This window comes from Pyrgilauda ruficollis, unplaced genomic scaffold (genome assembly GCF_017590135.1).
Source record: "Pyrgilauda ruficollis isolate IOZ18807 unplaced genomic scaffold, ASM1759013v1 scaffold2, whole genome shotgun sequence".
Classification (NCBI taxonomy): Eukaryota; Metazoa; Chordata; class Aves; order Passeriformes; family Passeridae; genus Pyrgilauda; species Pyrgilauda ruficollis.
In genome coordinates, this window is record NW_024519206.1 from 14,012,304 (window position 1) to 14,028,272 (window position 15,969).

General features: G+C 41.4%; 1 protein-coding gene across 1 annotated transcript in view; it reads right to left on the bottom strand.

Annotated features, from left to right (window-relative positions):
- Positions 1 to 2,769: 2,769 nt before the first annotated feature.
- The window catches only part of RFTN1 (raftlin, lipid raft linker 1), a 96,113-nt gene continuing 82,913 nt past the window's right edge, over positions 2,770 to 15,969 (bottom strand). Inside the window, exons 8-10 of the mRNA XM_041466761.1 lie at positions 10,386 to 10,489; positions 8,950 to 9,031; positions 2,770 to 5,178 (exon numbers count right to left, since the gene is read on the bottom strand). Coding sequence (XP_041322695.1) covers positions 4,762 to 5,178; positions 8,950 to 9,031; positions 10,386 to 10,489 — 603 coding nt within the window. The 3' untranslated portion in view covers positions 2,770 to 4,761. The remainder of the gene's footprint in view (positions 5,179 to 8,949; positions 9,032 to 10,385; positions 10,490 to 15,969) is intronic.

Here is a 15,969-nt window from a genome sequence, read left to right on the forward strand (position 1 = left end):
AGTACCGGTGCCCTAAAACAGCCACGCACTAGGCTCGTCTGTGTTTTAACAGTTTCATGATAAAAAGATTCTGAGAAGCCTTTAAATGTTGTTTTTCTTACGACTTCTAAATAATTTCATTAATTATAAACTGGTATACCCTTTTCTTCCCCTAATGTAGAGGCTTTCTGCAGCCCAAATTACATCTCTTTCACAAACCTTCCTCAGACCTGCACCAAAATGTCCATTTAACAAAAGGCATTTTGAAACCCTTTGCTTCTGTCATCATCATCTTCTTTTCCCTCTAACCTCCTTCTGTCATCCCCTGTTACAGTCAGCCGGAGTGCTGTGGGGCAAGGACACATCTCTCTAATTGTGTGGGCTCACCCACTAGAAGAGCAGGATGAAATACACATACACTGCCCCGAAACATGGACAAGAATAATTATTTCATACCCCCTGCCCCACCAAATAGTGGTAGCCTCTGGTACTGTGAGCAATAAGTCCTTTCTTACCTTGTAATAAATGCAATTTCTAAGCCAAGAATTTGGGAAAGTTGTTGACATCCCCTTCCTCCACAGCCTTTTCCTGTTGACACTTAAGAATCTTTTGGAAGTCTCCTTCTGAAGAGTTTCCTGGTATTTTAGTGAGACTTCAGTTTCACCTTAAAGTCTGCTATTGGATCTGACTCTGCCATAATTGAAGATAAAAATAACATCCCAGAAACATTAATCCATATTTGGATTAATCCATGTGTTTACATGGTCTACAAATAATTCAATAAATGTGATATGGGCCTGCACTGTTGGGAACAGAGAGCAGCCCCTGCTGTTCAGCTGCTACTGAATTGGAGAAATATTCCCATCACTTTGGTGAATCTTGTCATCGTAGAAAATGTTTATTCCTCTTACACTTGTGCCATCAGCTAAGGAGCAACTGAAGGAGAAAGTAGACTGAAAACTTTTTTTTTTTTTTAATAAAAGATGAGGAGTGAGAGATTTGTCCATCCATACATTTATATTTAAACTTAAGAAGATGGTTTGTGAGTTACCTGGTGTTGCAGCCCTATTAGACTTTCTCTTCTTCCTGTGACATGTATTATACCAGTTTGCCATGTGCTCATCTGGTACAATGAGTATCAAATATTCCTATAGTACTTGCATCAATTTGCTGGAAAAAGAGTGGGCATTCAGTTATCATTAGATCATTTTAGTTAGTAGGGTGCTTTTCTAAGTGAGTAACAGAAAGCACTTAAAATTGAAAAGCCTTTTTTCCCCCCTCAGTGGGGGGAAAGGTGGTATGGTACTGATTAGAGTCAGCTGCCACATCCAGCACCACAGGCACCTTCCTGAGGATGGAGGCTTTAGCAAGGACCACTTTTTAAAGCCAAGGGCACATCTTCACTAACAGCCTCAGAGACATACGAATTGTGTCTACAACTACAATTCATAGGTGTGTTGTTCGCTGGCATTTCTCATACTTTCAAGAAAAACCATCAGCAAGAAATTAGTATGTGCTCTTCTTATACTCTTCACTTCTGGGAGGATGAAATTCCTGCATGAAAGGCTGATCATGCTTCATTTCTGCCCTATAATTGGCTCCCTGAGGCAAATGTAGAGTCACAGCAATTACAAAGAAAAAGTAGGGTATCCAAATGCAGAGCCCTTCCTCTGCTCACCTCAGAAATCGAGGCTGACAGAGGAGTCAAATTAGGGAGAAATGGGTATATTGTTTTATACTTAGCTTCATTTCCACACATATATTAAAGCTACTTTGGGCTACTTCATTTATACTGTTTTCAAGTGCACAGATCCAATAATCAAAGACATAATGCAAGCTGAAGTACCAGTCCCATCATTTGTGCACTTCACCCCTCTTAACATACCTATTTTCATTATGATGTTTCCTTCAAGAGTTTGGAACCCTGTCCATCGTAGTTGTACCCCTCTGCCCCTGCTCCCTGCTGTTTGTTGCAATTTAAAAATCCTTCTCCATCTTTCATTTCATTCGGCCACTCCTCTTTGACAGTCCTCATTTGCCTCACATCCAGTTTTCTTAATACCTCCAGGGATGGTGACTCCAGCTCCACATTTGCCTCACCACCACCGCCCCGGGCAGCCCATTCCAATGCCTGAGCTGGATTTTCTCCTTCGAACTACTCCTGCCTCATAGCTGGTGTCTTGTTCAGATGACCACTTGCTGACTGCTGTCTTTCACTTCCCTGGCCACTCTGGTGGTCCTGCTTTTTCAGGCCCAAAATGGCAAAGGCAGCTGAGATAAAATGCAGGTAACAGCTGTGGAGCCTTGCTGCTGTACCACAGACCCGCCTTCCCCAGCCCTCATCACATCTGGATCATCTGTCCCAGAGATGATTTAGGCTCTCTCACTCTCCTTGGGACGGGGGCACGGTGTAAGCACGCACACAACTTCAGACAGCTGAACCAGCTCAGAGTAATTCAAAATCACAACTTGGAACTGATTATAAGATTATAAACCCCAAACCAGCTGCCCTAGTGAAACTGAAAAAGCATGCAAGTTCTCTTCGACTCCTCCCAGCTGTAACGCAGCTTTTATAGGAACAAAGTTTTAAATCAAGCCTTCACTTAAACAAGTGAAACTTCCCCACAGGCCCTTCCATGCTCTGTTGGGAAAGGAAAACCAAGTAGCCAGTTCTGTAGCACCAGTAACTACTGCTAATTCAGTAGTAAGTAGCTTCCCCTCACCACCACTTAGAGAACTGAGTTCCTCCTTTTGGGGATGAATAATTGGCATTTGTGCAAACACCACAAATAAGGAATCTCCTCATGACCTTTATTTCTCTTTAGTTTTGTAAGCAGCTGGGGTTCAGTTAAACAAGGTCAAATTGCAATCCAATAAACGTTTTCTATTAAAAAGTATTTGGAGAGGTCTTTCTACTGCAACACTTTCTACTAGCAAAACGTTCATTAAATATTGTGACTTTTTAAACAAGATTAATACAAGGCTGGTCCTTGAGATAGAAACCATCAGTAAAAGGATCTTATGCTAAAAAAATCTGCAAACAGGAACTTAAAATTGTACAGAGCAGAGACCGTGTATTTAAGCAGAACAACTGCAGCAACCTATTTTTGAGGCAATTGGAACCCCAGTGTAATCTTAAAATACCAAATGAAACAACTGAAAAATAGCATCAGAAACTGAAGTTACTTACAGTCCTCTGGTTAAACCACTGAATTCAAAATAAAACACTCTTTAATCAATGACAAAACTATACCACTGTGCTTTGTGTGTGTGAAATCAAATGGTTTAAACTTGAGTGCCTTCATCCCAATTAAATGAATATTTAAGTGATGTAATTTTTCCCTTCTCTGCAATGTTCTGCCAACTGAGTAATTTTTAGGCATGAAAGATGCTTTTGAACCACTCTAGGTGCATATCTGATACAGAACACAGTCCTTTTTACAGCATTTTGATTTGTAGACTAAGGAAAATTATCAAGCACAAATCAGTCAAGGGAAGAAACAGCAAATCACGTACAGAGCTCTACCTCTTGCTTTAAAACAAGAAAGGCAGGGGAATTTACAATGTGTTTCTCCTCTTGTTACCAGATTACTTGACCACTTCTAAATAAGGATGAAGGTGGTTAAGAAGAGAGAAACCACTCCTTCCCACATTTGTAAAAATACTGAAGTACTTGAAGAACACTGGCACAGAAACTATATTACATGTACATTCACTTGTAAATATTTTTATGTAGCTTCAAACATAAAAATGTTGGTAATTTTACAGAATTCCCTTAGGTATCAGTCCCGGAATGTGGTTAGTTGTACCAAGAAAACAGTGTGTTAAGGTATTTTCATTTTGGAAGGTCATTGAGTGACATTTGTTGGCCACAGACCACTGTGTACAATTTCAGTTCTTTACCACAATGTATTTCATAACAGTGAGGAAGTGGTGCTAAACCACCTGGAAAAGGTCAGGAAGGTAACATCTAATTCCACTTTTAGTGCGGATAACCACTGACAGAAGTACTTTTTACCTGCCTTTTCGTTTCCTGTTTTTCTGTCTTCTGAAGCCCCCACAGCTACTGATGATCTGTTGATTGGCAAAGACCAAATAGGAAATTGCATTTTGTACTGGAATCATCCACCTCACAGATTCACCATGGGGTTTGCTTACCCACTGTGCCTGAACAGGTACACGATCTGCTTATTGCTTAAAGATCTGCAAGGGTTAATAAAATTCAGAAGAGAGTATCATCAGTGACTGTGCTCGTGGAGAAAGATATGGATAACAGCCATCTTATCTAAGCTTTCCAACTTCAGTTTCAACCTCTTGAAGTCCAAATATCATTTTTATGACACTACAAGCCTAGTGACAAAATAACATCTGGCACAATAACTTCTCCAGAAAAGCTACATGGACAAGAAAGTACTACACAGTAAAATCTGACCGAACAGAACACTTGCCCTGACCCAGGCTCAAAGCTAGCTTGCTAAGGTTGGTCATGGAAAAAGATAGGATTCCTGTCCCTCCCTACTTTTTAATTTAAAGTGTAGCTCCAGGAGAGCATTTCCCACTACGTACAGTGAAAGGAATTTTGCAGTTTCTGTGGGTTGAAAAATCTGGGCCCTGTAGATACTTAAAACATTAAGATACCGGAGTGCTAAGGAGCAAAGTAAGTCAAAGAAATGCAAAAGAAATGGTGAGTTGAGCAATGGAGTTAGTGGTGGGGATTACCAAAATCTGTTCTTTTGTCTTGGCAAAGTATCAGCCACTCACAGGGTTCCTGAAAAGCAGGGCTTATTCGCAGGAGCAGTCCATGTCCACTGCTGCCCCGTCACTGCCGCTGCAGCCCCCGCCCTCCGCGGCCTCCCCCGCAGGGCAGCCGGGCACGCTCTGGCTGAGGCAGGCCTGCCCAGCATTGTCACCAGTGTCACAGCTGGCAGGACACGTCTCCGCTGACGCCCCGTCGTGCTGGGCGCCGCTGCCGTTGGTCCCGGCTACCTCCTCTCCCAAGTCTATGACATCATCTGGCTGCTGCTCTGCATCAGGCTTGGCCGCTCTTGAGATTTGTGCTTCTAAGTTTCTCGTGTTCTCTGTGACTTCAAATTCCTGCTTCTCCTGTGCACGTTGCTTCTCCCTAGTATTTAATTTAGCCTTTGTGGAATTCTTCATTTTTCTGTTGTGCATGTCTTCTTTGGAGAACCTCCAGTGAAACTACAAAGAAGGGATCCAAATGTTAAAGACCATTAGAGGCAGTCTCACATGGACATTTACTTTCCTGAGTAGACATATTTTGATGAGTTAGTTTTAATTCAAAAACTAAATTTGAATTTGACCAGAAAAACCCAAGATTAAAAGAAGTAGCCTAAACAAATCAGATGGCCTAAGATGATTTCTGCCCACACAGATATCTCAGTTACAGAGAGGAAGGAGAGCTCGATGCTTTCTACTTCTGCTGTTGCTGTCGTGCCTGGTGGGTTCCTCTCTACACTGTGTGGAAGGGAAGGATATGCAAAGCTGTGTAAGTGCAGACAGAAGAAGCAATCCCATGGCATTATTCCAGTGTTTTTCACCAGGTTAACAGCAGAACTAACACCACACCCACGACTATACCCAAACAGTAAAACATTCTGAACCTTCTGTATCAATGTCTTTTGATGAGAAAGCATGAGGCTGCTACTTGCAGCACTTCCACAGGACTTGCCACAGCCACCATTTCAGAACTACTATTAAAAAACAAAAAGAGAACTAGCAGTACCTTGAAATACTAACTTGACAGGTGTAACATATATAAAGGCTGACAAATATGTCACTATTATATCTGCCTCATTTGTCAAAAGATAAATCAAGCTTTGCCCAGGGAAAGCCAGACCACAGAGTCATAGAATCACAGAATGGTTTGGACTTAAAGGTCATCTAGTTCCAAGTACGCTGCCATGGGCAGAGACTCCTCCTAAAAGACCATGTTGCTCCAAGTTCCATCCAACCTGGCCTTCAACGCTGTCAGGGGGTGGGGCACCCACAACTTCTCTGGGCAACCTGTGACAGTGTCTCACCACACTTACAGTAAATTTCTTCCTACCATCTAATCTAAACCTGCCCTCTTTCAGTTTGAAGCCATTACCCCTTGTTCTATCACTACACTTCCTGGCAAAGAGTCCCTTTGTGACTTCCCTGCAGGCCCCCTTCAGATACTGGAAGGCTGCTGTGAGGTCTCCATGCAACCTTCTCTTCTCCAAGCTCAACTGCCCCAACTTTCTCAGCTTGTCTTCAGAGAAGTGCTCTAGGTCCCCTTACCAACTTCGAGGCCTCTTCTGGACTTGCTTCATGGTTCCAAGCCATGGCTAAGCCATCCTACACAAGTTTGCTAAATACCTCTGAATGTGCACAGCCATTTTTTCAGCAGTGTCAGTTGCTGATGGAATCTCAGGAATGGGTTAGGAGGCAATATTTGGATGGCATAAATAATCTCATCAGGACATTCAGCAAACCCAGCCATGTTCAAAAAAGCCATTTTCTCCAGTGAAACTGGGACTGTGCTGAAGTTGGCCAAAACATTTTGTATTCATAAATTTTTGATCTAGCTATTTATTCCTTAATCAAAAAGCCATTCAAAACTTATTATTAGATTACAAAGCTGGAACAATATTCTTTCCTCCTAGTAGCCAGAACTTAATGCAAAAGGAGAAGGGGGGAAAAAAAAAGAAAGAACTGGCTTTCACAAAACTGTTCTTGGTTTTACTTAAAGGAAGTTATCTTTCACTTCAACAGCACCGCAGTTTAGAGAAAGAGGAACGATAACATCTCAGTTCTAGAGCTCAGCTGTTTAAAATTCAGACACCTGAGTTTTTTCCTCTTTGATTTGCAGAAGTGGCTGGGCACCCACTACTCCACTTAACTCAAAGCTCTCACTGACAGAAGGTAAGATTAGGGCCCTAAATGTGATAAAGATACAGCTGTAGGAGGCTTTGTGAGTGTGCGTACGTGTACACAAGTCAGGTACTTACATCGTTATTTCACAAAAATGCATTTACCCAGTGTCTGCTGAAATATGCATTCGTTTTGTATGAAGTGAATGAACACAATTACTTAATCCCTGACTGAATATTACACTAATAGGAGTACTTTTCACTGAAGAGAGTAGTTGTACCACTCCTTGCGTATTTCCTTTTCTGTTCCTGTGACTACCTTGAACAGCAGTTCATTGATGTGCAAAGATAGGACAGAACGTTCTCAATCAATGCAATATCCTTTTAAAGTTATCATCTTATTTCCCTCCTCTAAGGGTTATCTATAAACATTTTAGACATGCCATAGCTTAAGTTAAAAAAATCCCTGAGAGCCTGGGATGTTGTATGTGCAGAATATTCAGCAACTTTTAATCAAATGTTTGGGTTGGCATCTTGATGTGGCAGAACAACCACTTATGGATGTTGAACCAGTCCTACATCCCTTTACAGAACTATAATCAAGGTATGTCATCCTTCCCTGACCTTTGGTATGAAAATGTGCTGTAGTGATTCCTGCCCTCAAATATGCCTGTATATTTAACACTGCCAACGAGTGAGTCCTTTGTTTTGTCAACCAGACATTGTTAAATAAGTTTTTATAACCCGGAATGAAAAAAACTTAAACAAAGTTTTAAGTCATCTGGATGGCATGTATGTGTTATTATAATACAAGAAATCAGCATCATACTTCTTTCTCTGTTTGAGGATGAACAACCACATATGGGTTCCCATCCCTTCCACTAAAACCACACACAGTGGTAGGAAAAGAATGACCAAATACAGGCATTCTAACACTCATCCCAAGATCCCTTTAATCACCTGAAAACAAACAGAGAAAACAAGGAAAATGGCCTTTGTAACAAGTTCATACAGTATTCTGGGCTCCAGCTTTGCTAATGAGAGAGGGTAAATCCTAAATCAGTCACTCCCAGCAGTTCTCTCCTGCTTCAGTCAGTTCAAACACCACCCTGGTCTGCACTGTATCAAAAAGACAACTTTCACAGAACCAGGCTCCAAAACAGTGAGGGCTTCATAGATGAAAACTATCTGCAATTATCTAAACTGTTGGGTAAAATGCTCCTGGTGCTCAGCTCTGCTCAGCATTTCCGATCTCCTGCTGCAGCTCAGCTCTGCATGGCCTCAAGCACCCACTCCTGCAGCTGACACTGGGCTGGCAGCACTCACCAAAGCCCACAGAGCCAGAACAAAAACAAGGCTGCATTAGTCAGCAACCTCATTGACACGTAGTTCCAGAGATCTTTTCCATACTTCATCTGACTTTTCTGACCCCAAACTGAAAGGGCAAGGCAAATTTGACCACTGTAGGAAGGCCATCACTTTCTGTTTTCAGTCCCTGTATTTCTCTCATGTGACAGGTTGGGCAGGGGTTCCCACAGCTATGTGTTTAAAAATGGAAGTGGGAATACATACATGCATCCACATCCATACATCATTAGCTGTCAGCTATGCCTTTGGATAATTTAGCTGGATTCTAGAGGTTTTTCTTGGTTAAAAGGCAGCCGAATCCATTAATATTATTCACACAACAGAAACACCTGCCAAGACCAGGCCTACATTGTGCCAGGTTCTACCAAAACAGAGAGAGCTAGAGAGAACAAGAGAGCAGTTTAAACAGAAAATACAGGAAATGGGTGAGAGAAAATAATGTTGGTTCCACCTTACAGGCCCTGAACATGAGAGAATTTTAGGTCTAAATGGAGGTTTAAGGCTGGTTTACATGAAGAAAAATCTGCATTTCTTACACTGCTGTGAATTCATCAGAGAATGAAATGTGGGAGCTTTGACATCATTTGAGCATTTTTTGTTTCTTTCATTTGAACAGTTCCATTCCTTCTGTCTCGCTACTGTATCACAGAAACATTGAATAGGCCATTTTGTTTCTATGGGAAATCAATTTCAATATAAAAATACCACCAGCAAAACCCAAAGAAACCAGAAATTCAAGGTTATTTACCTTAGATTCTTTCTTCTTTGCTTTCTGGGGCAAAGAAGGTCTCTGAAGAAATACAATTTGCTTTGTAGATAAATTCCCCTCCCTGAAAAGAAACAAATGCACACTCCTGAGAATGAATTAAATTCACATCCAGCATCATTCAAAGTGAAAATCCATCTCAGTCACTTATTTCTGCAGGTCAAAGAAGAACAAAATGAAGAATGATCTTCACATTACCTGTCCCTGGTGTCTCTGAGCAGCCTGGTATTTTGGGGGTCAGGGAGAGGGGAATGTTCAGACTGATAGAGCCTGTCAGCCTATGACACAGTTTTGCTGAGTGTTTTAGCATTAGTGTGCGAACACAGAATAAATTGTTTGGAACAAAAAGAAAGAAACCCAAAAGCCCCAGTGCCCCAGTGTCTCAGCAGCACTGGAGTGCTCCTTCCCTCCCTCCAGGGGCACTGATGTGGAATGGGGCTGGGTGCTCCCTGTAGGTGTCTGCAGCATGGCAGGAGGAACAACCGCCAGGTGGGTGCCCTTCTGCACTGACCTCTGTTACTCAAGGTATTAGTGGGATACAGAAAGCTGGAAGAAAATGATATATATCTTTTAAGAGTCAGGGATTACAAGCCATAACTGTGATTTTCTATTCATTCTTACCTTTAAACATTTATGTAAAACTTAAATACAGTTTCTGCTCAACACAGATGGCCTTTTACTTTTTAGGTTTTTATGTGTAGGAGTAGTCTTCATCCAAATCTCATAAAGAGCTGGGCATATTTGTTAAGATAAAAAAAATCACGACTGATTATATTGGTGTATATGTACAAATAAATATATTCCTGACCAGTGAAAATTCAGAAAGCACCATCTTCATGATTAACAAGTGGTATGATTGTTTTTCACCAGTTATGAAGATTATTTTTAAGTTATGTGCATTTCTATTTAAAAACTCAGAATATAAATAATAGCAAAGTAGACCCCAGAATTATTATATCTGCACACAAGGCTACTCAAGCAGTGACACACTAATCTCATAGGGTTCTGCTCAGCTAGACTGTATCAGCAGCATTAGACAGACATCTATTAAGAATAAAATAACTTTTCTTCAGCTAGACAACATCTCACTCCAAACCTTATCACACATTCTGTCTTTGCTCTAAAGGACATTACTGGAAGATCCAGAGCAGGAATTTTACAGTCACAGAGTTTACAGAGCTGCAGAAACAACCCCCAGAAAATTCATGCAGAAACCACATTGCCACCTTGCAGTCTTTCTGCCCCCAAGACATGTGCTTCCTGCCACATGTGGCTTGTGATGCTCGGAAAACCCCCAGAACAGCTGCAGCAGGCTTTGCAAGGAAATCCACACTGACTGCACAGGGAATTGCTTGTGCAGACTGTGGTGCTTGTACAGCAACTTCCCTGGCCAAAAGGCAGCACCCACCCCTCCCTACCTGTTTGTCTTCACAATGGGAGTGGGAAGCACACACGTCAGCTGCCAGCCGTACATGGCAAGGGAATTCAGCAGCGGAACGTAATCTGTCTGCACTTCAACTCCCTGGGGAAGGAAAAGCAACAGTTGGCATCATCACTTGGAGTGCGACATTCAGCCTGACTCAAAAAAAACTCCAAGAAAAAATACATGTGTGGGTTTTCTCAGAGGGAGAAAGGGGTTTTGCACCAAAGTGGGTCATGTTTTATGTTCAGCTAGGCAGGAAGGAAAACGTTCAAAAACATGAGACAAATGCCCGACCGCCCATACATCCCAAACTGTTAAAGGAGTTTGTTTAAAATGGTAAACATCTGTGATCTTGTTCTTACACTGCCTGACTCATCCATCTAGCTTTAGATTGTTCCAGATCTGAACAGGATAAATTCATTGTATGCTATCAATTATCTCCTCCTGAGAAAAATTATGTTCAAGTAGTTAAAAAGTGACAGCATTGCTTTGCTTGGATTCTGCACTTGTCTAAGCTTCAGTAAATCCTGAATATCTGCACTGAAATCAGTCATGTTACTCTACCATGAGGGATCAAAAGGAAAATAGCCAACAACAGCAACAAAAAATATGAGTCTGTTCCTTTTATCACCCACAAATAAGCATTGCTGCCTTCTTATTTTGAATCAGGAAATCTGTGGGCGAGACGAAAAGCTTTGCCTTTCAGTGCAGGAGTCTGGCTCCTGCTGCACATTTACCCAGCAGAGCCTTGCTCATTCCCTTTCAACTAAATGGCAGACCTTGCAATCCACACAGAAAGAACCACTGGTGGTTTCAACAAAGATTATTCCAGTGAGGTGTCTAATTGCCAAGACTGCCAGTAATTTAATGAATAGATGCTACAGCATATTTACTAGTTTTTAATTTTAATAAACACAAAGCAGACAAATGGTAACTACTAGTCTCTACAAATACAACTAAATTTGATTGGAATAACAATTACATTTGCCAAAAAGCTCAGGCACTTTCACTGGTTTCATGTTCATGTAAGGAGCTTTAAGCGCCAATTCGCAACACTGGGGAAGGCACAATAGTTTGCAGCTCCAAAAAATCCATTTATTCCACAGTAATGAAATAGTCATTTGATCAGAACTAATCCAAATCCTGCTGTAGTTATTTCAAGGTATTTTAGTGTATTCCAATCTCAGCTGTTCCTTTCTTCTAACAAATGTAATTTAGGTCACTCATATCTTTATAACTGAATGGCTGCCCGACTATACCTATTAAAAACCTGATCATGACTACAACTGCAAATAGCTGAAGAAGCTGTATCAGTCCTGCTTAAAAGGAAAATGTTTCAAATCTCTACCCCAGAAAGTGCTTGCAAGAGAACACTACTAATGTTACTTCTGTACAAAGGCTTGTAGGAGCTTAAAGAGGTAGTGCTACTTTAAAACATCACCCTGTACAAACTGGAATTTGTGACGCTGGGAGAGGAATGAGACACCCTGCGAGAGCGGGGCAATACCACACGGCCCTTAACTCGTGTCCACTGGAGCCAGGACTCATCCTGCAGCTGTGATCATGGTAGATTCAGAGTCTCCTTTGACTCCCATTTCCCTCTGGAAGAGGGATATTTGTGCACTCTTTCTAGTTTTTAAAATAGACTGTCCAAGGGTAATAAAAAAATCATCACATATCTAGATGCCTTTAAGCTGTAATGCCTCAAACAGATGTATTAATAACACACTGAGATTTATGAAATTGGTCAACAACGCCTTCAAAAAATAAAGATGAAAATATTCAACATGATGATTAAGAATAAGGTCAGAGCATCCACCATCACAAGCTCTTCATGAGGTGCTACATAAAAGGCACCTGTCTAAAACATTCCTTCCATCAAACAGTGTTTGTAGAGGGAAAACCAGAAGGAGCTCACTCATTTAGAGAAGGGAAGCAGATCAGGAAAGACTGGCACAGCAGAGCTTGTCTGTGCCCTGAGGAACATCTTGTGTTGTAAAGAGTATTTCTATTTTGAATTCATTGCCTGAGGTGGGTGATTAGCAGGAAGAACCTTCTTCTTGCATCAGGATGTGCAACAAATGTCAGGAATCAGAGGGAGATTACGGCAATGGGGAAGGACATCAATACCACGCAGAGCTCATTTGGCTGCTGTAGAAGCCAAATTGTTTCAGGGACGTGCCATCGCTCCTGCCACAGCCCCCTGTCCCTGCAGGCTCTGAGCAGCGAGACAGGGCTGGCTTTGGACCTGTCTGACTTGTCAGGATTAAGCATCATCTGCAGCAGATGATGGTGTATTTCCCAACCCAGTGGTGCAGAAAGGAAACAAGCAGGTAAGCACATTCAAAAGGGTAAAGTTAGCAGAAGATAAATTTAAGTCAATTAGGCCTAAAAAAACTTCTTCTTTTTTTTTTTTTTTTTTTTTTTTTAAATCTGGCCGTTTAAAAAATCAAAACCAGCCAACCTATTTAAAGAGTTCTACAGAGTTGTTACAAAAAGATGACCTCTTATTTTTCCCATGTGCTGGTACCCAAGACCCCAGTGTGCCTGTTGGGCTGTCTGGAGGCAGGAGGTGTGTACATGATGTAGAGGTGTTCCCTCCTCGGAGCTCCTCAGGCCCTTTAACAAGCTCCCTCCAACTCCACGACGCTTCACTGGAGTCAGACACTGCACCTCATCTCCAGGTCCTCGGGGAACAGACTATTCCCAATAATTGGCTGAGTTTGAAGATGACAGACAAGAGGAAGGACTCACTCCAAAATAAACAGGTTAATCCACATGGGCTTCAAACTCCTGACTTGCAAATACAGATAATTGAAGCCTTTTTTAAGACCACATGAAATTATTTCTCCCTCCCCCTCCTGAATCATCGGCTGTAATTCTATCCCACAACTGGAATTTGTGTGCCAGCAGGAGTCACAGTTATACAGACCTTTAATTGGTGTCATATTAAATGCTTTCTAAAGCAAAAATGCTTCTAAACAAACAATACACTGGGGGATGGGTGCAGAGGAAAAGAGTAATCTTGTATTCGTTTTACATTTAATACAGTAATTATTTTATCTACTATTATTAGAGACAACAGAAATGAAATTTCAAGCACACCATTCCCTCAAATAAAAGTGCAATGCTCTTTCTAACTAGCAAATACTGGATTTGAACTCCAATAGAGGTAGAAAAAAAACGTGCCAGAGCTCTCCTGAAAAAGAAGTGTTCAAACAATGCATATCAAACTGGGAGACATTTCATTCACTGAAAGGGTGGAAAATTTTAATTAACTTGCTTCCCACTCTCCTGTGGATGATAAGTAATCTCTGATCACACCTTGAGTGTCAAGAAGCCAGAGCATATTGAGCTAGGATTTTCCCTTGACTTGCATCACATAAAAAGAATTCTTTTTATTTGTAGTTGTATTGTTTGTTTCCAGCATTTTTTCCTTTCACAGTTGCTCCTGCTCATTAGGAGAAAAAAAAAGATAAAAAAAATGATAAGAATAATATCTAGGACAAGCCACACAAACAACTGCATTAACAATTTTTCTTTTCTTTCCCCCCCTACTGCGGCAATTTTAACCACAGCAAGATAATAAACAAGAAAACTACTAAGCTCTTGTGAAATAGAAGTTCTTCAGAAATCATTTTTTCCTGGGCTAAGTGAATGTGATTCAGTTACAAGGCAGCTATGGATTGTCACTATTTAATATTTTTTTTCCAACATGGATTAAAGAGTGGTAGATTGAAAATCCCATTAAATAAATCTTAATAAAACCTTTATCAGCAAATCCTAACAGACTGCATACCAAAATTTACTGACAGATGGCAAAGAGGATGGGAAGTAAAAAAAAAAAACAAGTTGCTTTGAAAGTGTAACCTACTGTTTGTTGCAGAAAATGGGCACTGCATTCAAACCCAGCTCCTTACAAAAAACAGAGGGGTGCCACGAGGGCGGCACCATGCACCCCCAGCCAAGGCTGGCTACCAGTCCCCACCTCTGCCAAAGCCAAAGGTTTTCTGTCCCTGGGCAATGAAGGGAGGAAATGGAAGTGGCAAAAGCAGGACTTGCACCTTAGTGGAAAAGGAAGAAAATGCAATAAGAGAAATTGAATACCTGGACTGTGCAAGAATGACCCAGTAAAAGCGTGCTGCAAACGTTTTATGTTTGCAGTAACACAGCTGACACAGGGACTAAATTCAAGCTCTAAATTTGTGAATTATTTGCCTTTTCCTTTTCAGACTTCTTCCAAGAGATAATTTCTGCTGACAGTGTAACAGTATTGAACCATTAAAAACATTTATTGGAAGCAAAAGGGAAGTTTCACAAATGCTTCAGCAATAAAAAAGTTGGACTTTGTTCCTCTAGTATTGAGCTGCTCCTGAATCTCCGTGTGTAACACACCACAGCATGTTGCTGGCACTCTTGCTACACATCCATTAGCTGTGGAGCAGGGGGCTGTGGGATGGCTCCTGCATCCTTGGAAACCACCTCAGCTTTGGGAAGCAGGTGGGTCACTGACCAACAAAGAGCAGCTGCCAAATGGGGACCTCACTGGAAAGGTATTAGAAAAAAAAAAAGTAATAAATAAATCCCTCAATATTCTGGGCATATGTAATTTAGAGTTTTTTATAATTACTAATATATATGTGAATACCTGCAGTGTGAAATATTTTGGAGAATATAGTGAGGCTGTAACACTTTAAGAGGCAGCATCGTGTTAAGAGAGTGTTTCTGCAATTCAGACATATCCAGACACAATTTCAATACACACACAGGCTGTTGAGTAGCATTCACAGCTGGCTCCACATCTAGGGTAAAATGAAAACAACAACCCAAAAACCCTTCTGTGCCCACAATGCCTGCTTCTCTCAGTGACTTCTGTAGATGCAAATCCTATTTTCTAGCATTTATATAAACTGACAGAAATATCAGAGTGCTCCTGATACTGCCTGCACCTGTAACACAGAAGTACATTTGCACAGCAACACAATTTTGCATTTATAGAAGTAGCAAAAGTTGGACAACATGAATGTGTTGACACAGAGGGTTCTCCACACAGGAAACATCCTATGAGATGTGTTGAACTCACCACTGCACAGACAATGTACAAATGATGAAACAACTCCACGGAACTGTGCATGAAACACAAGAAATGAATGTGATCTAGCAATCCATCAGTAGAGTTTCTTCAATAATTCTGGCATTTTTACTTTCTCAATTCCTGCAACACTTGAAGTGTACCTTAAGGTGTACATTGATTTTACTGCTTGTCCATCAATTCTCTGGGGGGAAAATACAACATTGAAAACCACTACCTGAGAACTGGGCACACACTCCAGTGTGCCCCTACACACAGTGCTTAATCATCCCCAGGCAGCTTCCTCGACACAATTCCCTTTGGTTATAATTTATTCCCAAACAACATGTGGCTTTTACCAAAAGGCTTTGTGCACCACTCCCCAGTTATGCAAGTAATGATCTATTTGCATGCAAGCACTGCAGCTGAAGCCCAGACCCTCCACTGCCAGTGGCTCACAGAGCAGGGAGGCAAGCGCCGCGCTGCCCCTCGCCCACAGGCGGGCTCT